The 19,924-nt window shown below is 54.2% G+C and overlaps 1 protein-coding gene across 3 annotated transcripts in view; it reads left to right on the top strand.

Annotated features, from left to right (window-relative positions):
* EPHA10 (EPH receptor A10) overlaps window positions 1-15,299 on the top strand; it is a 42,084-nt gene extending 26,785 nt beyond the window's left edge. Inside the window, exons 6-17 of one of the 3 annotated variants that reach the window (XM_050909753.1) lie at window positions 2,396-2,520; window positions 4,815-4,977; window positions 6,397-6,505; window positions 6,780-6,835; window positions 8,285-8,410; window positions 10,268-10,453; window positions 11,215-11,276; window positions 11,395-11,598; window positions 13,467-13,616; window positions 13,818-14,011; window positions 14,118-14,282; window positions 14,820-15,299. In XM_050909753.1, coding sequence (XP_050765710.1) covers window positions 2,396-2,520; window positions 4,815-4,977; window positions 6,397-6,505; window positions 6,780-6,835; window positions 8,285-8,410; window positions 10,268-10,453; window positions 11,215-11,276; window positions 11,395-11,598; window positions 13,467-13,616; window positions 13,818-14,011; window positions 14,118-14,282; window positions 14,820-14,934 — 1,655 coding nt within the window. In that variant the 3' untranslated portion in view covers window positions 14,935-15,299. Of the gene's footprint in view, window positions 1-2,395; window positions 2,521-4,814; window positions 4,984-6,396; window positions 6,506-6,779; window positions 6,840-8,284; window positions 8,411-10,267; window positions 10,454-11,214; window positions 11,277-11,394; window positions 11,599-13,466; window positions 13,617-13,817; window positions 14,012-14,117; window positions 14,283-14,819 lie in introns of all 3 variants that reach the window. The other 2 variants (XM_050909754.1, XM_050909755.1) reach the window with 2 other exon arrangements.
* The last annotated feature ends 4,625 nt before the right edge of the window (window positions 15,300-19,924 follow it).

The raw sequence follows: 19,924 nt of genomic DNA, 5'->3' as shown, positions 1-19,924 counted from the left end.
TCTTGATCCCCGAGAAGGAGGCAGGCCTCGGTACCCGATTGTGCCACGGGTTCATGGCGCAGCCCCCCGGGGGTCACGTCCTGCTTGGCCTGGTGGGAGCGTTAATAACCTTTCTGCCTTGCTTCGTGCTGCCGGGGTGAGCTTGCTCCCGCTTCTTTACACGTGGACAATTCGGTATTCCCTTAAAGGTCAGCTCTGGGGCCAGTGTATTCGCTCGGAGAATTATTTTTAAAAACATCAAATGACACGCAGCCAGATAGCAGCAGGGGCTGTGAGCTCGCCTGAGCGCGGGGGCTCCCAGCTGCCCTTCGGGTCCTCTCGCTCTTTCAGCAGAAGCCGAAGGGACTTGGAATCAATGAGCAAATCGTTATGAATAAAACATCAGGAGGACTTTTTTCTTCAGCAAAGATTTATGAGCTAAGTAATAAATACAAAATTTCACAGATACTTAAGCTTACTTTCCAGGGACTTCTTCCTCTCCTCAGGAGTCTCTGTGGGGTAGTCAGGGTCCAACAAATGTCCTGATTTGATGGAGAAGCAGGACAAGCTAGAAAGAGCCCATTTCCCCGTGCAGCTTTCACTGTGCCTGCTGCAGGGCCACTGGTGTAAACGGGTGAATCGGTCACTGCAGCCCCTTCACACTGGTGTGTTCTGGTGCTGGTGCTTACTGGGGTGATCCAGGGACCACCCTTCCTTGCGCTGGGACTGTGCCTTCCAGCCACGGCCAGGCTGATGGCTGCTGAGGGCAGGCTGGGCAGCCCAGAGCCACAGTTACGGGAGGCTTTTCTGCTGTTCCCCGTCCTCTCCTCAGCTGGAGAGGAGACTTTCTGCCCCCCGACCAGGACAGCTTGTGGCACTGCCTCAGGAGAGCTGTGAAGACCTTACTGGGTGTGTTCAGCCACTGGGGAGGTCAGTTTTTCTAATCAATCCTAGTTTTCTCTCTAATGAATCCAAAGCAGAACAAGGGGCTCCAATAGAAGCTTTTATCAAGGCACCAGGTACAAAGTTTGTTTTCCCTACTAAAATGTTCAGTGTCTTTCTTGAATAGCACCTTTGCAGCAAAGACACCGACGTCCTAGCATGACCCAAGCAGCCCCTTCCTACCTGCTCTTGCTGGTGAATGCCCTGGGCATGGGCAGATCACCGCGTCTGAGCCGCCGCTGCCTTGCTCTGGGCAGTCGGGGGATGCTGTGTCCTTGGCTGGCTCCTGAGATGCTGCAGACAGTCTGACAGGTCCAGCTGGCTTTCCGCTGGTGCGGGAGGCAGAGGCTTTTGGAAGAGCTGCTGGGATGCTGCCTGCAGATGGGGAGCCCGGTGCAGGCAGTGCCGCTGCCTGTCAGCTGCAGGAGCTGTACGGGCACTGAGCGCAGCTCAGCGGCTTGAAGGCAGGAGAAGGTGGTCAGAGGAGGAGATGGTGCGGAGGAGGCTCTGGGATAGCAGAGATGTAAGGCAGGCAGACCCTCCTCTGCTGCCACAAACAGCAAAGGCGTCAGGCAGAGAGCCTGTGGATAGCTGGGGACAGCGAGCTGCCTGCCCTGTGCTGGAGAAGTCACCTCGTTTGGAGCCAAACCTGTTTAAAATGGGCAGAGTTGGCAAGTGCCTCTTGCATAGTGAGATGAACTAAACGGGAGCACACATGGCAGGGAGGAAGATTCAGCGTGGAGCATGTGCTAACTAGAAATAAACAGCCATCTCCTGGGGCACAGGCTGTGCGCTCAGCAGCGGGTAGGGCAGGCAGCTCTCCCGTTTTCCCAGCTGTCTGGGCTGGTGTGGGGCAGAGCTTGTGCCAGGGTGGCTGGAGGCAGCTGGAGAAGCCTTGGTATGTCCTACAAGCCCTCCTGCTCAAAGACTGTATTTTGCATTTCCCAGAAATCCTTAGCAGCAGGTTCAGAGCACTGGACGTTAGCCAGCGCTCAGAACCCTCTGCAGCACTGTGGGCTTGGAGTTTGCCCTATTTCAATCCTAATTCAGAGAGGGAACTGGTATCTGCAGAAACAGCACACTCTTCAGCTGTTTAAATTGTTAAAGTTTTTACTGTGGCATCACAGGGCAGAAGCGGAAATGAAGTTACCACAACTGAACACGTTCAGGCTGACATGGGGCTCGCTGCCCAGATGAATAAGAAGATAGAGATAAAATTCCTTGTAACCTGTGATCTCCTGGTTGCACTTACTTGGCTGTTCAGAACCAAAGCAACCAAAGTGTGGTGGCACGCAGCGTCACTGGCCGTGTCCCCCGGGCTCTGCCCCAGACCTTGCAGGGTGTGCTGGGCTGGTGCAGGGGGATTTGGGTGCTGCTGGCCGCAGGGAGGGCACAGGGTGTGCTGCCAGAGCAGGGGGGATGCTCTGCCCCCAGCAGCACCGCAGTCACCCGCTGCTTTCCTCTGCTTTTTCAGTGCCAACTCCTGTCACCGACATCCGCACGGATAAAGTTGAGCAGAAGAGCGTCTCCTTGTCGTGGCAGGAGCCGGGCTTCCCGACCACCAACGGCACCGAGTATGAGGTCAAGTACTACGAGAAGGTAGGCGCTGGGGACTGGCTCCAGCTCTCGGTTGTGCCCCAGCCGACTCCCGGGTACTCCCCTCGCCAGCCAGGTCTGCCCCTTGGGTGCTGCATGTGCGGGGGGGTGCTGCGTGTGCCGCCGCTCCCGGTCACCATCAACCACCCACCGCGTGAAGATTGAGTGGTGGGAAAGGGAGGGAGTGCATGTCTGTGGCCGGTGCTGTTGTGAAGATTTTACTGGCACCTGAAAGAGGAGCACTTCAAATGGGGGCCAATAAGGTCTTTTCTTCTCCCAACAGTGTTATGCAATCTGCTTATGCAAGTTTTAGGAAATTTGGATTATTTGTAGAGTTTATGTTAATTAGTGGTTTTTTCCCCATCTGTGCAGCAAGATTTCATCCAGTCCTAATGTTGACATCTCCCTGGGAGAAAGAGTAAAGCTAATAATTTTCATTCAGTCTTTTTTTTTTTTAAGGCATTGGATGGCTTTTTTCAAGGACATTAGAAATCTGAGGTTTGGGTGCTTGCCATTAGCCAGCTAGACAGGAACTGCTAAACCATACTGGGTTTCTAAATCTTTGATGAGATGACGCCTGTATTCATGGCCTGCTCTCTGGGAAAGTGTTGGACCTTGTGGTCTTCACTGGTTTAGGACTGAGGGCCACCAAACCCGTGACTTTGGTGAGCTGTGAGTGGTCTTCCACACAGGAGGGGACACAAGCAAACATTTTGATGACAGTCTCTTAATTTTAAAAATAGCTGTTATTTGACAGGTGCAGTGGGTTGAGAATTTTAGAAGAAATACTGGTGGGCAGAGAGCAGGGACAATGCTCTAAATCAAAATAAATGCAGTTTATGACACAGTTCTGCAAATTACCTTATCTGCGTGTGCTCAGGCTCGTTATGAAACTGATTACATGTCAAGCAAACTATGCAGGTGACATGTTGGCGTTCTGTATTTAGAAACAAGCTACCTTGAAGCTGATTCATATTAATGTGATTTTCAGTATCTGATAGATTTGAAAGGAGGAATCTGTGGGTGAGGGCGAACGCTGAAGCCCGAGACGGTAATTCCTGTGCAAATGGGCTGCAGCAACAAGATACTCAGGGTATGTGAAATGAGGAAACATCGTGCTTGGGTAGGGAATTCAAACTATAGTTTAGCAATTATTCACTGAAATGAGGCTCTTGAGGCTGACATGAAAATCAACTTAGTCCCTAATCTTTGCTTTTAAAGCCATGCTTTAACTATGGAGATTCAAGGGGAAAAGCGTATCAAATGGAAAATACATTTCACAGCGGCGTCCCCAGCCCTGGGAGCGGCGCGATGAACGACTGCTGCTTGCGCCTGTGCCGGATCGCAGGGCTGGGACACTCGTCGGGGCTGGTCCCTGGCGTCTCGAGGGTGCGGCATGCGTGTGTGGGATCTGAGAGAGGCTGATGCTGAGGCTGCGGGACGTGGCCCGGCCCCGCTCCCGGTGGAAGGTGGCCTCAGATAACCCCAGTCTGGGACTGCGGCAACACTGGCCTCACCTTCTTGCCGGGGAGTTTGTTCGGAAGTACCCGACACGGCTGAGAAAACGACCTCCGATGGCGGCTGCACAGTAGCACGGGAAGTTTTGCGGGAGCTCACGGGAGGGCTGGGGCTTGTTTTGCTTTGCAAACCACAGGAAGCAGAGGCACGGGGATCTGCTGCTCTGGCACGTGAAAGCAGCGTGAGTCGCCCAGCGGTTCCGCTGGCCGCCTGGCTGGGCAGAGCCCACCCTGCCTTCACCGCCTCCAGCAGCGGCTGCGGGAGTGGGGCTGCCCATCGCACTCTCCCTTAGTCGAAGCAGAGGGATCTGTAGGTCGCTGGACAAGTGAATAAAAGCCTGGGGACCAGGACTGTTGGCAAACCCACCTGCCAGCTTTGATTACTCAGCGTGTGCTGATACACGCGTGTTTACTCCAGGGCTCGAGCGGCCATAGCAGGGGAGCGGGAAGGGGCCGGACGGTGCCAGGAGCCGAGCCCCAGCGCGGGGGCAGGCAGGAGGAAAGGAGCCGTGCGGGGTGGTACAGCTGCTTCCCACCACCCTGTCCTCTGCCTGTCTTCATAGCGCATCGTCTGGCTCCATCTGCCATTTCATGTGACCTTTCCATGTAATTTCTATTAATAAGACATCTAGTAAATGTATTCTTTCTGTTGAAGGTTTTATGTTTAGATAGACTGTCCTGATGGGACCCAGAGGCGAGGCGAAGATAAAGCTGTGCTGTGCCTGCTCTGTGGCGCAGCTGTCAGTCCAGCTAGATCTCGAGCATCTCATTATTTCACAGGATCAGAGAGATCAAAGTTACTCAACTGTGAAAACCACATCAACGGCCGTGACGGTCAATAACCTGAAGCCTGGCACCCTCTATATTTTCCAAATACGGACATCTTCCTCGCTGGACTATGGAAACTACAGCCCTAGTATTGAAGTGGAGACACTGGCAGAGCGTAAGTGTTGGCAAGGGTCGTCGTCTCTTATGCACGCATCTGCAGATGTGAGGCTCTTTGAGCTGAGTCGTGGGGATGCTGCTGCTCCTGCCCCAGATGCTCTTGATTTTGTGGAGCAGCATCTGTTCCTCTGGTTCTGCCGCTCCGGGTCTAAGAGCAGTTACCTCCCAGGACTTGCTTTTAATTGCATTTTCCTATTTGATTTTAACAAGGTTGCTGCTGCTGGTCTGCCTGTCCTGGAGGTGTCTGTCCTCGCTCTTCTCAGCGCAGCATCAGTGAGGGCAGCCAGTCTCTGGCTCCTCGCTGGTGCAGAGGCTGGGGACAGAGTCTCTGCTCTTTGACTGAGATTGCCCGAGAAAGTGCTGAGCAGAACCAGAGCGACTGGGGGTTTTGCCTTGGTGCGATGTTGGTGCTGGAACAGGTCTCACCAGGTCCCTTTGGTGGGGCCACCAAAGAGGCGCTGGAAGGGAGCGAGTGTCAGTCCCTGCTGGCGTAACTGCTGAGGGCACGATCCTGCCCGGGTCTGCGAAGCTGTGCAGCCCACAGCGGGCGCTGCAGAGACGGGGTGGCCGGCTGCACAGGCTGCAGCAGAGGAGGCAAGGCCAGCCTGGAGATCCAGCTGGCCTTGGATGCGTGCCCCAGATAGGAGATGACTGCTTATCCCCACTGCCATCCTGGCTCGTGAGGCACTTGGCTTGTTAGCCTGTTAGCCGCTTGGCTGAATAAGGTCAGCCAGCATCAGTGTTATGTGCTGGGGCTTTTCCTTTTCACAGTTTCCATTCATAACTATAGTCCAGAAGCATCTTATTTCACTGATTAAAAGAGGGCTTGGAGAGATGGTAGGGCTTCAGCTTAATAACCCACCCTGGCTAGAAATGAAAGCCCTGAGATGGCTGGCTCAGTACGACTCTCACAGATTGTGTTTAACAGGGCTTTAAATTGCATCCATTTGCCACACAGAAGACATTTTCAGAATGAATTGAAGCCAATAAAAATTTTATATAGAATGTAGCTTTCTAATACCGCTGTTTGCAAAAGCAGGAAGGGAAGGGATTAATGTGATGAAGGAAAACTATTTGTAAGCCATAAATTTTAATACGTCCCTCCGATAAACAGGAACATTTCCTCAGCACTGATTAACAGAACCAGGAGCCCGGTGTGGCAGTGCTGGGGTTCCTCCGTCCGCACCTGCAGCGCTGCCCTGCATGTTGGTCTGATTGCACCAGCTCGAGCTTTTAAAACTGAACCAGAATGTGAATTGCTGTGAGGGTGGTGAAAAGTAGCCTGGCACTGCGGGTGAATTGTCCCACAGCCTTGCTGGAGGACGCGGGCCAGCACTGGGAGGAGCGGCCAGGGCTGCCCTATGCCTTGGACCTGCCCCAGGGCACGTTGCTGACCCGCTCTGCTTCCCTCCCGCAGTGACGGTGGCCTCCAGCGAGCAGAACCCCGTCCTCATCATCGCGGTGGTGGCCATCGCGGGGCTGACGGTGCTGGTGTCTATGGTGATCGGCGTGATGGTCTGGAGGAGGTGAGCGTAGCCGCGGCTGAGCCGGGGCACAGACCGAGGAGGTTCGGGGCTGGGGCAGGGGCAGGGGAGGAGGACCGAAGCGAAGCCCCCGCAGCAGGGGCTCTCGGGAGCACGGGGCAGCACTGGCTCTCAGCGTGGGAGCTGGGTTGAACTGTGTGCTGGCTCCTCGTGCCGTGGGGCTGGACTCTGTTCCTGAGTGCTGCGACTTGAGGCTTTTATACCCAGCGAGAGGCTGCTGCCCAGATAAAGGTGTGCATCTTCATTCTCGTTGCAGACAGTGTGGGTACAGCAAAGCCAGCCAGGACGGGGACGAGGAGCTGTACTTCCATTGTAAGTGAAGCCTGGCTACCGTGGCTGGTACAACTGTGTGGGAATCCCTGTATTTATTGCTATTAATAACCCAGCTCCCAACAAAGCAGCCCTGAGTCCTTGCTTTTGAAGTGTTGTCATCTCGCGTTATCCCAGAGCAGGGGCTCAGCACAGCGAGGCTCTCTGGGGACGGCGGGCTTGACAGCTTCATAAGCCAGTGCCTGTCCTTCCCGCACACAGGTCACTGCCGTGCCGAAGGAAATGGGGATGCTTTCAGCTTTCCACGGGGTGTATGAATTATTCCATCAGCTTTTCACAAACAGCTACATGAGAACACAGCTTTGTTTTCTGGGGCTACTCTTGATTATTGAGCAGCAATAATTTTACAGACAACAGTTGTCAAAGGAAATTCAGATGTCAGGATTGATGAGTTTATTTGATTCCTGGCATATGCCCGTGAAGCGCACACATGCTCTTCTGCTCCACGAAGCATTTCAGAAGCAGCAGAGCCTGTATGCTTCTTGGATGCAGCTTGGCCGTTTCACCTGGCTTTGAAGGGCCTCGTGCTGCTGAGCTGCCCTCAGGAGTTTGCCGAAGGTTTTCCGTGCAGGGCGAGGGGAGTGCAGCAGCCACCCGGTCTTGGGAAGGCGAATGGAGCCGAGGCGGAAGGGAAGCCTTGTGTGGTGTGACCCTTTCCTGAAGCAATCTGGCTCTGCTGTTTGCCTGTGTGCTGGTCCTGGACGGGCCAAGCAGCTCGTGCAAAACATCCGTCGTCCTCCTTGCCTTGCCCAGGGAGAGGAGGCGATGCAGCAGCACTCTAGCAGGGGCCCGGCGAGCAGCAAGGCTGACGTGCTTCGGCTGCTGTTGTGGCTGTTTGTTTTCAGGAAATGTGAATTAGGGTTTTGAGGAAGCCCCAGCAAGCGGGTGGCTGTTTCCCCTCCGGAGCTTTGCAAGGGCTCCTGTAAGCCGGTCAGCCTTGTTCCGCGCGGTTCTCCTGGACGTGCTCCCGGGCAGGGTCGCTCGCCATGCAGCAGATGGTAGGCGCCTGTGGGAGGTATTTTGCTGCCCATGCTGCTAATCGAGGGGACCTGGAACATGGCTGTTGTTTATTATTATAATTATCTCTCCTAGAGGTCTTGGGCACAGAGATGATTTGGATGCTCGAGGATTAGCATGGGTGGCAGATAGGCTCAGTCTGCGAGGGAGCTGCACTAGAGTGAAGGAGCTGCTCTCCTTTAACCCAGGGGTTGTTGCAGTGGAGCAGAGCGATCAGGTTCATTTAATGCCACAAGAAATTTCCTAGCAACCTTAAAGCTGAGTCTTTTGCTTTGCTTGTAAAAAGATGGCAAGTTAGCCCTGCCAGCAGACCTGGAGATGGATAACCTGCAAGGGTGTTTCTTGGGACAGGTGGGTGGGAGCTCTGCCGAGCCTTTCTCATGCGCCCTTTCTGCCTTTCCTGCTTTCCTGCAGTTAAAATACCAACCAGGAGGACGTACATCGACCCAGACACTTGCGAAGACCCCATGCAGGCCGTGCACCTCTTTGCCAAAGAGCTGGATAATGCTAGTATTAAAATTGAGAGGATCATTGGGACAGGCAAGTTCCTCCGCACCGGCCCCTCTGTGGCGGCGGCTGTGCCGCGGGGCGGTGGCCGTGCCGCAGTCTGTGCGTGTGCCCAGCTGGAGCACTCTCCTCTCGCCCCCGGCACGCCGGGCCGCGGTGGTGCCATGACATTGCTGCTGCGGTCCTGCCGGAGCCGCGGTGCCGTGGGCGCATACCGGCCCTCCTGCTGCTGCCCGTGGGCTCTGCCCGCCTTGCCGGCGTCTCCCAAGGCAGCTCCTCATCCTCCGGCACCATCAGCACCGCAGGCTTTTGCTCTTGCTCTTGTCTCGGGGGGGTACATGCTTGCAGTGGGGAGATGGGAGTGGGGCTGGTGAGTATTTTGTTCGGGAGCTTGGTTTTGCATTCCCGTTTGTTTTTCTGAGGCACTAAGTACAGCCAGCCGAGTGAGGCGCAGACCAGAAAGCATCAGCAATTATCTGCATCTGGGCAGTTTGACAGCAGCATGAAAACTATTTATAAATATGTGAACCTAATGATTTATTGATTTTCATCAACTTCACGGCCTAAAACTTAAAAGCAAATTAAAATCCCCTCACTGGGCCCTAGAGCCTTAATCGCTAATGTGTGCCAGAACATGGGAAACACGATTATTCTTTGTCGTTTCTTTTCCCAAAGATAAATTCAGCTGCAGAAAAAGAAGAGGTGGAGGAAGGGAAGAGGGAAGGGCTTGCCCACCAGCTTAAAGGACAATGTTGAAGGGAAGAGGACACTGAGGAGAAGAGGAGGTTATCTTTGTAGCTGCTGAGTGGAGCAGCTGAGATTAATCCCACATACCTTTCAGAAGCAAATGGGTGTTTGAAAAATCAAGAAAAATTAATCAGGAATACATTTAAATATAAGGAATTTGGGAGTGCATTTGTCTTACTGCTGACCTAACAAGTGCCTGGCTTTGAAATCAGTAAAGCTTTTCATAGCCACACGTTTTTTGCTGTAAAGCCAATATTGGCCTTTTATGTTATGAATTTGGTAGCTCCTGTTGTCAGGCGCGTGGCTGTGCAGAGTGGGATGCTCTGCCTCAAAGACTGCAGAAACCCTCCTGGCCCTGCCGCGCTCTGTTCCATGAGAAGCAGACCCTGCATGTGCCGAGCTGGGAAGCGGAATGGGCCAGGCGTGAACTCGGTGCCTGGGGGTTAATCCTCTTTTCATGGGAAAAAGCGCAATGTGCACTTGAGCAGAGCGTGGAGAGAATGGCTTGGAGGTGTAGGAAGAGGAAGAAGAAATTGCATTGCATTATCACACGTTTTTAGTATCACATGCTGATGCTAAACTTGTGTGGAGGGTTGTGTGTTCAGCAAAGGTGGGGGAAGATGGTGAAACAGACTCTGCGGGGGAAACTTGCAGCCATGCAGGGCTCCGCGTTTCTGAGTCTATGGATTGGCAAATCCTCTGATTAACAATGGGAAAGTCTTGCTTGTCTACACAGCAAGACACATCACTCGTGCTACAGGAATGCCTGTGTGGCATATGGTCCCAAAGCAAAGAAAATATCCCCTAAAGGGAAGCTGACTTCCCAGAAGAGGGCTGCCCTTTGCTTTGTAGCAGGTGTGTGTGTGTGTATATAACCTGTCTTTATAGTTAGTGCATTGCAACAGCTCAGTAAAACATCACCCTTACACAATGATACCGAAAGCTGTGAGGAAGCCATGAAGTCAGCTAGCAGGTAGCTCATTCTTTCATGGTCTGGAAATGGCAGAGGGATCTGTGACAGCACACGACGGAGTGCTGTGAACGCGATTGCAGGGGGTCCTCTGGGAAGGCGCGGCGCTGAGCAGCGGGCTGCGAGGGACATCCTGCCCTGGATGCTGTTTAACTCATCTCTCTGCTGTGCAGGGGAGTTTGGAGAGATCTGCCGGGGGTGCCTGAAGCTGCCCAGCAAGCGAGAGCTGCCGGTGGCGATCCAGACCCTGCGGGCAGGGTGTTCGGAGAAGCAGCAGCGCTCCTTCCTGGCGGAGGCATGCACCATGGGCCAGTTCGATCACTCCAACGTCATCCGCCTGGAGGGGGTCATCACCAGAGGTAAGGGGGGTCCCGGGCCGTACGACACAGGGCAGCCTGAGCCACGCACGGTGGAGGAAGGCTCTGGTGCAGGCAGTGTGCTTCAGCTGTTGCTTTGGAGCGATGATCTGGTGCTGGAGGTGCAATACTGTTGGCTCTCTGGAAATCAGGTATTTCCTCATGTATTAGCTATTTTAGCATTCTGATGATTGATAAAATGCTTACAGCTGGATTAATAAATCCAGGTAGTAGGACTGGCTTAGCAGCAAAACGGTGCACTCTTAATGAAAGCAAATTGAAGTGAGGTTCTGTCAGTAAAACAGATGACTGACTGCTCCCGGCTCTGGTGTGCACTGAACTAGTCAGCAGATGCTGTAGTTAAATGGATATTTGTGTAATCCAAAGAAACATGAGCACGTGTGCTGATTTTAACTAGCCTTTTTATTAGGTAAGGAAGTATTTTGGTCCTGAGTCTTGGGCTGAGCTGGTTAATTTTGCTTTCACTGGGTAGTGCTGTCCTCCTTTGTGATGTGGTTCAGTGTCCTGATTGAAGGAGGATCTGATATTGGGATCCAGTGGGTTCCCAACTGGGAACCACGGGAAAGCCTTGGACCCACTGCTCATTGCGAACTGTCTGAGATGAGGTCCTTGTCTCCCTTAATAGCCAGGCAGTGCAGGCTGACCGCGCTGGAGGTTAGCACCCAGATTTCTAACACCTGCAGTGTTAGAACTGCCTGAGCAGTGGGCAGGACTCACGCAGTGCTCCTTGTCTGTCCGTGCAGGGAGTACCATGATGATAGTGATGGAGTACATGGGGAACGGCGTGCTGGACTCTTTTCTCAGGGTGAGTGCTGTGGGAGCTGGTGGTAACTGGGGGGGGTCTGCCACCGGCTCGGGCTCTGCTGGCGGTGCCCCCTTGAACTGGGCATTACTCACCTGTGGCTTTTCCTCTTTTTTTACAGAAACATGAGGGACAGTTCACAGCCACCCAGCTCGTTTGCATGTTGCAGGGGATTGCCTCTGGCATGAAGTACCTGGCAGAGATGGGTTACATACATAAAAGCCTTGCTGCCCACAAAGTCCTTGTGAACAGCAGCCTGGCTTGCAAAATAACTGGTTTCAGACGGCCACAAGAAGATAAGATGGAGACCATCTTCTCCACCATGGTAAGCTGCATTTCCAATTCTATTGCCAACATTCACTGAAAGCAAAATGCTGACAGAACGGCTACAAAACCTCCACAGAGGTGGATCTCCCTGGCTGCAATGCATGGCCACAGCCAGGAGCGCTTGAACTGGGGCCTGGGGTCACTGCAGAGGTTTGCAGCCTGCTCTGAATGCTGAATAAGGATCAAATCCAAAGCTAGCCAGCTTCCACAGGTGGAGTTAAGACGACATGTAGCAATCCTACTCCAGGACTAGTATTTTTCCTAGGGTCCTGTTTCCTTTCTCATGTATGAATGCGGGCTCTGCATCTTAACAGCTTCTTTCTCAGCTAGAAATCAAATGCGTTTAGCCAGGGAACTGCGCAGCAGCCATCCAGCACCATTCTTCCTCTGGCCGCAGCCTCCTGCACGTCTGCACGAACTGGCAGAGAGGCAGCGGGTGGCTGGAGGCAGCCCTGGCAGCCTCAGGATTCCTTACGTCTGTTTTATCACTTGTAATGAAATTCATGGTTTTCAATTAAGAATTTAAGTCCTGCTTGATTCACACTCATGCCTTGTCAGCTCTGCTAGCCAGCACATCTCCCGAGTGCCTGCGTGCGCTTGGAGAAGCTGCCCGGGAGCCCTTGGGCGCGGAGCCGGGGGGCTGCCCCTGCCCGCCGGGCTGGGCAGGCACCCCGTGGGCCCCCGAGGCCCCGCAGCCCCTCGCGGGAGCCGGCTCTCCCTCCCTGCTTTGTTCACACACCGCTTCGGCGCATTTCACCTGAGGGTGCATCAATGCATTTTTAACTGCAGAGCAATAAGATTTATTTCATTTGGTACCCTTCAGCCGCCTGGTATCAGCTGGGGCTGTTAGCACATCACGTTAACCAGGCATTAATATTTTAAAGAGCACTGATTCCTCAATCAAATGAGCACTTATTGTTTGCAGGGAGCACTGGGCAGCGCCAAGGAGGCAGCAGCTGATGTGCGCTGCCTGCAGGGACCGGGTGCCTGTGTCCCAGTGCAGGGTGTGGGTGTCCCAGGAGGAAGAGCCTTTCTGCAGGGTTTGGCCCACGCTCTGCCAGGAGCTGCAGTCATTTGCCAGCTCTGAGCAGGCTGGTGGCAGAAAGAGTCTTGGAAAACTTTTTCAGCCGTTGTCGCTAGCTGCAGGAGGCACACTCAGTGCGCTCCGTAGGGAGAGCACCACCGTCCCGAAGAGTCCCTGGCAAAGCGCAACCCCTCCTCGCTGGACGTGGCCAGCGTTGCCTGCAGAGCTGTAGCTCAGCCGTGGCTGTTGTGCCGCAAAGCTCTTGAGCAGAGTTGCCCTGGCGCTGGCGTGCCGCCGGGTACGGAGCAGCCCGCTGAGCGAGGGGGATGGAGAGCCCAGCGGGAGCCCTGGCTTGTCCCACCACGGTGCAGTGGGGCTGTGGCTTTGGGGTCAAGGTCTCCCTGCTGTTAATTATGATGAGCTGCGGTGTCTGTCACCGGCTTCCCCTAATGCATCCAGAGGGCTCTGCAGACGCCGAGACTGGGACTGCTAATTACAGGAGAGCAAGCCAGGGTGGAGGGACTGTGTGTTTGCGCAGCTCTGAAATGGTTTTCATTAAATATTAATGTATAAAATGCCATCAGCTCTTCCCAGAGACATTCTCCTCTCCCATTAATATTTCAGGACTCACACTCCCATGTGGCATACAGTTGCATGGCCATTTTAAAACAAACCGAGGCAGAAGTTTTCTCTTGGTACTAAACCTGCATGTGGCACGTGGGCTTGCTCGGTGTCTGCCCTGCGATGCCAGGCAGGGCACGACGAACGGCCAGCCGGGAATCGCGTGCATCGGCCATGTCCTGCTGTGCGAGCATGTAATTTCTCCCCTTCTGCCTGTCCAGTGTGGGAAGAGCCTGGTGCTGTGGTCAGCCCCCGAAGCCATCCAGTATCACCACTTCAGTCCGGCCAGCGACGTGTGGAGCTTCGGCATCGTCATGTGGGAAGTCATGTCCTACGGCGAGAGACCCTACTGGGACATGTCCAACCAGGACGTGAGTCCCTGGCGCCCGCGCGGTAGATGACGACGTTGCCGTTGCTAATGGCGTGCAGGTGGCTCCGTGGTGTGCGGAGGAGCTGCTGCCGCTCCCCAGGCGGGGTGTGAGGAGGGAGGTTTGCCCCAGGGGTTTGCCTGCGATCTGCGTCGCAGCGCCTGACCCCGTCCCCTCACCTCCTCTGCCCTCCTGCCACTGCAGGTGATGAAGGCTGTGGAGGACGGGTTCCGCCTGCCCGCCCCGGTGAACTGCCAGCCACTCCTCCACCAGCTCATGCTCGACTGCTGGCAGAAGGACCGCAGCCAGAGACCCAAGTTCTCGCACATCCACAACATCCTGAGCAAGCTGGTGCAGAGCCCGGAGCCCCCAAAGTGCCCCAGCTCCACATGCACCAGGTGACCGCCCTCTTGCTTTGCTGCCTGCTGTTCTGCTTTGCCTGCCGGTTCCCACCTCGGGCGTGCCGTGCCCTGCTCCCTCCTCACCACCCCGTTTTGTTGGCAGGTCCCACAGCACGTCCATCCCCCTCACCGAGCGTACCTTCTCAGCCTTCCCGTCTTTCAGCTCCGTAGGCGAGTGGCTGGAAGCGATAGAAATGGGCAGGTACAAAGACAACTTCACTGCTGCGGGCTACTGCTACCTGGAATCGGTGGCCAGGATGACAGCCCAGTAAGTGAACTGGTTTCCTGGCTATAACCTTGTGTTGCTGGGTGCAGCGTGAGTGAGCTCTGCTTTGCAGTTACACTCAGGCGTCACTAAACGAGAGGATATATCTTCCAAAACATGTCTGTAAGAGCTCGCTAGCGTGGGTTGGGCTGTGTGTGTTGTGCATCTCAGTTGCTGATTTTTGAAGCTGAGATTTAAACCTGGAGTTTGTGACTTTAAGCTCTCGTTTCTGACAAGAGCAGTGTTGCCTGTCCCTTCCAGAAAGCAGAGTCAAATCTAATGCAATTTACTGATAACCTGTTATGCAGGCAGCACAGGGTGGCAGGGTCGGGAGCTGTCTCACATCTGGCGTGCTGCAGGCTCATGTTACCCCTGGATTCCCCGTCAGGGTCCATATTGCTTTGGCTGGGACAGCAGGTTGGGGATTTCTTACTCTGGCAGGTCTGAAACCTGCGCTGCCCTTGCCTGGGAGCAGTTGGTGTCGGGGCACGTTACAGTTAGGGCTTGTTTTTCATGGCTGATGCGGGGCTCGTTTTGCAGAGATGTCCTCAGCCTGGGGATCACGCTGGCGGAGCACCAGAAGACCATCCTGAGCGGGATCCAGACTCTCCGGGCCCAGGTGATCCAAATGCATGGCCGAGGCGTGCAGGTGTGAAGCAGTCCCCCGCAGAGGTGCAGAGCACTGACCCGGCGCTCCCGGGGAGGAGACAGCCAGCCGGCCCCAAACCGGACCAAATCTCTGAAACCTCGTGGTTTTAGGTGGGATGTAGGAATCGCTGGGCTGCTGCCAAACAAGTCATTCCACGTGGCAAGAGAGCAGGGCTTCCTGTCCCCTGTGCTGGGGCAGAAGCCAAGGATTCCTGGAATGCGTGCGGTGTGCCTAGGTGGATGTGGCTCTCCCTAGCACTGTTTTGTAAGCTGAGTCAAACTGTAATGATGTCATTTCATATGGTAATTAGGTTAACAGGGTGGATGGACGTTTGTGCACTGTCTTAATCCAGAGCTGACAGCATTTTTGTATCTAGCATCCTACTGGTGAAATCTATGGGTATTTTTATACAAGCTGACATGTTCTGGCAACCCCACAAGTAGCTTTTGTTGCTTTTATTTTTAGAGACAGGAGCACAGCTCACACCCAGTGCCCAACTTCTGGAAGGTGACTTTCCCCATCTGCTATGCTGAAGGAAACTCTTTCCCAGCCACGTCCCTTCTGCTCCAAGAGTTACTTCACTGAGTCTTGACAGCACAGTTGGTGAACAAAAACAACTATTCTCCACTAAAGTGCAGAGCAAATGGTGCTGAATGTTTCTAAGGCTCTCTTGACAAGACAATTTCAGGGGAAGAAATGAAAAGCTTTGAAGAGAGCCATAGCCAAGAGAGGTCAAGCAGTGGAGCCCTTGGGCTGCCCTGCTGATGCTCTCAGCCTTCGCTGCCTTTTGTGCAGGTCCCGGTCCCTCATTTTACTGCTGGAGCCCAGCAGTGGGGCAGGAACTTACAGACCGGAGCAACAGCAGGCAGCACAGTGCTGCCCACACGCAGACTGAGCCCACAGGCAGAGACCTGCTGCCCGGGCAGGACTGATGCTAAAGCGTCGGTTGCTACTTTAGCCTCTCTTCCCTGCTTCCTGCCTTGCAGTTTTGCGGGCAGAGCATCCCACATCTTGCCTTTGCTGGCTTCGTGGGCAGCCGTGATGGGCTCTGACTGCTGTCCCTAGGCTGCAGAGCAAAGCAGGCAGAGCGTTGCTGTGTGCCCGCAGCCGTGGGCTGATGCCAGAGCCTGGGGACTCCCTGCTGTCAGCTGAGCTGGAGCATCCCGCTCAGAGGTGTCCGCTCTACCTCAGAGCAAGAGAGGGACGAGTGCTCTTCCCTCTCTAGGCCTGGAAGGTTTTGCAGGGGACAAGGTTTTATCAACAGCACTAATTCAACCCACAGCGGCAGAAAGGAACCTCCCAATTCAGCCACAAATGGGATGAAAACCAGGGAATTGGTTTGGGGCCAGAGAGACAGTGGGCATGGCTGTGCTTTGGGGAGACGCTTCCCGTGTCCGCTCTGGCAGCGTGCCCCTGGCCGCTGGAAGGGCCACCTCAGCTGGTGAGTGCTCTTCCCCTCCTCCTCCTCCGGCTGCCCCGTGCCTGGTCGGGAGCAGAAAAGGGAAAGGCAGCAGTCTGCGTGGAGTGTCTTGCTCTTTCACGCCAGGGCGTCAGTTTTCCAGCACAGGTTAATGGCTGGGCAGAGGTCTATGCCTGAGGGCTGCAGTGCCAGCGCGCCCCACAGCACCCACAGCCTCTGCAGTGGGGCGCACCCCAGGTCTGGGTGTTTGAGGTGGCTGCAGGAGCTGTGCCGAAGGGACCGCGCACCCCAGCCAGATGTTGGGGCTTGGGCAGAACTGACCATTGCATCCGTGGGATCCCTGAAATCCTGCCACGCAATCCAGGCAAACCAGGGCGCATCAGCACTTTATTTTGTTGCAGACGGTAGCGCAGTGCTGCCTGCCTTGCACGCTGGCAGTTCCCACTGATGCAGGCATGATCCCTGACGGAAGACATAAATAGCATCTGCTTAATAATACAAGTTTCCTTGAAGTTAGTTAATTAAATGGGTCTTTGCAGCCTTGTACAGAGTTTTGTAGGCCTTTTATTATCATCTGTAAGTATTGCAAGTGAATTATTAGTGATGAAAGGCAAAGATTTACAAAGGGAATGAATGCTGTGGGAGATGTTCACAGTGCGGCTGGAAATCTGTTCGAGTCAGATCCTCCTATTAGCCTGCTCCGAGAGGATGGGGATCTAAATGACGATTGAGTGAAGGGCCCTAAGGCAGCCTCTCGCGGGGCCGGCACGGCACCTGCCCTGCCCGGGCGTCTTCCTTCTCTCCCGGTCGCGCAGTCAAGCAGAGCGGCACGACTGTAGGTGCTGGTGACTGTCCTGGGCCCGCTGGCCTTCGCAGAACACGTCACCATAGGGATCCAGCTTCTGCTTAGTAAAGCCTCATTCGCTGTCGTTTCCTTTTCGTGGGCCCTCGGGCTCTTCTGACCTGGCTGCGTGGCCAGGCTGGGTCCAGGAGTGCTCAAGACTGACAAGATTTCACTTTTTTCAGATATTTTAGCTTGATTGCATCAGAGATCAGAACTCTCTGCCTGAACTTCACCGACCAGTGGTCTCAAGGTGCCAGCTAATGTTGGTTTATCAATTTTCTGCCTTGTGCCGGTGTTCCCAGGCTGTGCCATGGTGAGCACCACGCACTCCCAGCCGCTCTCGGGTCCCGCAGCCCCGGCGCTGCAGGCTGGCCGGGAGAAGGGCACCTTCCTCCGCGCAGGTTTTGAGCTCCCAGTAGTGAACACGAAGGGGAGTGTGAGCCAGCACAGACACGCGTGTGCAGAGCTCCAGACAGGAGCGCTCGCCCTGCGGGACCCGGAGCTGCCGTCAGTCTGTGGGCGCAGACGGAGCCGCCCCGGCAGCGGGCGAGTGCTGGGCGCGCTCCGGGGAGTTTGCTGCTCTCTGGGGTAAACAAGCTCTCTCCTTCCTGCCACCTCTGCAGTTTAAAACAGCATTCCCCAGTGTCACTTGGTTAGTTTTTTAATGGAAATAATTTATCTTTAAGTTTGGCCCTTGCCTGGTCTGGTTGGTCACTCGCCATCCTGCTGTTTCACACCCAGAAGAGTAATAATGGTGAACCGAAACCTTCATTTGGTAGAAATGCCAGATCCCAAGGATCAAGTGCAATTTGTATGCTCTTTATGTTTACATTTTATCTATAGAGAAAGTATATTATAGTTCTGTAGGCAGGGAGTTGAACCAACTTGATTCTGGATCCTCTCCCCCATCTCCCTGCTCTGTTCCTGTCCACCGGGATTTCCAGCAGCGTCCTGCGTTGGGATGCAGGGAGCCGTGCTGGGAGGTCACTGCCGGAGGGGCTGGCTCCAGGTTGGTGCAGCTGCTTTCGAGGAGATCTGAGGAAATCCAGGGCTTGGTGACGAGGTGACAGAGTGCTTCAGAGTCTGGGAAACAGACCTGGCCGTGAGCAGACAGCGACACGTTCCTCTGGAACCCCCCAGAATGACTCTGTCTCCAAAGTTATGGATGCGAGGAGGGGCCAGCTCGGGGTGCTGCCTGCAGCCACTCTCAGAGCTGCTGGGATCTGCTGCTCAGTCCCTCTGAACATTGCCTAGCTGGAGAGAGAAACCTCAGCACAGCTTATCTAGAGCCGTGGCAGTTTCTCCTGGGCTGCAGTGACCGGTGGCTGGCCGGGAGCTGTGGGTCCCTTGGGAAGCGGCCGTGGCCGTGCGGGCAGGGATCCCTGCCCTCCCACGGCAGCTGAGCTCTGCACGGGGCTGGCAGCCCCACAGCCTCCTGTGCCGTTTGCTTGTGTGATTGTGTGATGCTCGCTCTGTGCTAGAGTACTCCAAGTGAAAATGAGACCATCTTTCAATCATTTCTTTAGTGTTTCCCCCACTGAATTAGGCTCCCATACTACATTCTCTAGCACAATCAGAATTGAAGGTGTAATTTCTTTGTCTGAGTCTCTCTAGCTGTTTCCAAAAGAAATTCAGTGTTTAATTACTTTTCTGACTTACTCTGGTGAGGGACTCAGATGTGGTGTTTCAGAAGCTGTTTCTTTTAGACAGCATGGTTCTGTGGATGGGACCATGCTCTAACTCAGCAGACACAAGAGGTATTTGCTTTCCTGGCCTTTCCTTCAAGAAAGAAAAGAAAAAGCACATAATGGAAGTATGCTTTCTAGCCTAGCTTGTTGCAACAAGAAACACTTTTAATTGAGCTCCTCATCAACACTGAAGATAACAAAATGAGCAGATTAAGCTATATATGTTGTTATGATTTTAAAATTAACTTGCATCCTCTCAGCACCTCTCTTTGGGGAAGTATTCAATGCCTTATAATTAAATTAATTAGCAACACTGTTTTGAAGCTGCTCAACCAAGGGAAATGCCTCAAAATGATTTCAGTCTCTTTGCCCATCCAGCCTTTGACACTGTGCAAGGCTCCTTCCCCCTCCCTTGGCTGTGGGGAAGCCCTGATCACATCGGTGCTAAAAAGGGCTCAGGACTGGCCGAGCACACTCACCTTCTCTGCAGCAGTGTTAGCGTTAGTTGACTTGTTCAGAGAAGAAAAAAGAACAAGTGTTTTGTAATCTGAGGGCTTTGCTGGAGCTAATAAATACACTTATGAGAGGATGAGATTTTAGATGCTCAGGCAGAGTGGAGGCCAGATATGAATTAGAGGAGCAGAGCAAGCGCGTGTGTCTAAGCTCGTGTGCGGACAGGACCGTCGGCCGTTCTTGCACAGAGGGGAAGCACCTGGAAAGCAATCCCGATCCCTTGGCGTGTCCCGTCGGTTGTCTGTGCCTTGCGACTGTAAAGCAGGATGCTGTTTCCATCGTGTGTCCTCTGGAAGAGCAGCACGGCGGCTGTGCCTGTCAGCAGCCAAAGGCCAGTGCTCTTGGGGGGGCCGTGACACGAACCCGGTGTCCAGCCTCGCATCGTCGGCGTTTGGGAGGCTGGACAGTGCACTTTTCCTGCTACTGTATCAGGGCAGCACCCCCTGTTTCTGGGCTTTGCTTGATACTCCTCGTGGGAACGTCTCCACTAGATGTTCCTCTCCGCCGGTGAGAAAAGGCGCAGCACAGCCT

This window comes from Gymnogyps californianus, chromosome 22 (assembly GCF_018139145.2).
Source record: "Gymnogyps californianus isolate 813 chromosome 22, ASM1813914v2, whole genome shotgun sequence".
Classification (NCBI taxonomy): Eukaryota; Metazoa; Chordata; class Aves; order Accipitriformes; family Cathartidae; genus Gymnogyps; species Gymnogyps californianus.
This window is presented reverse-complemented; position numbering and strand designations above follow the sequence as displayed.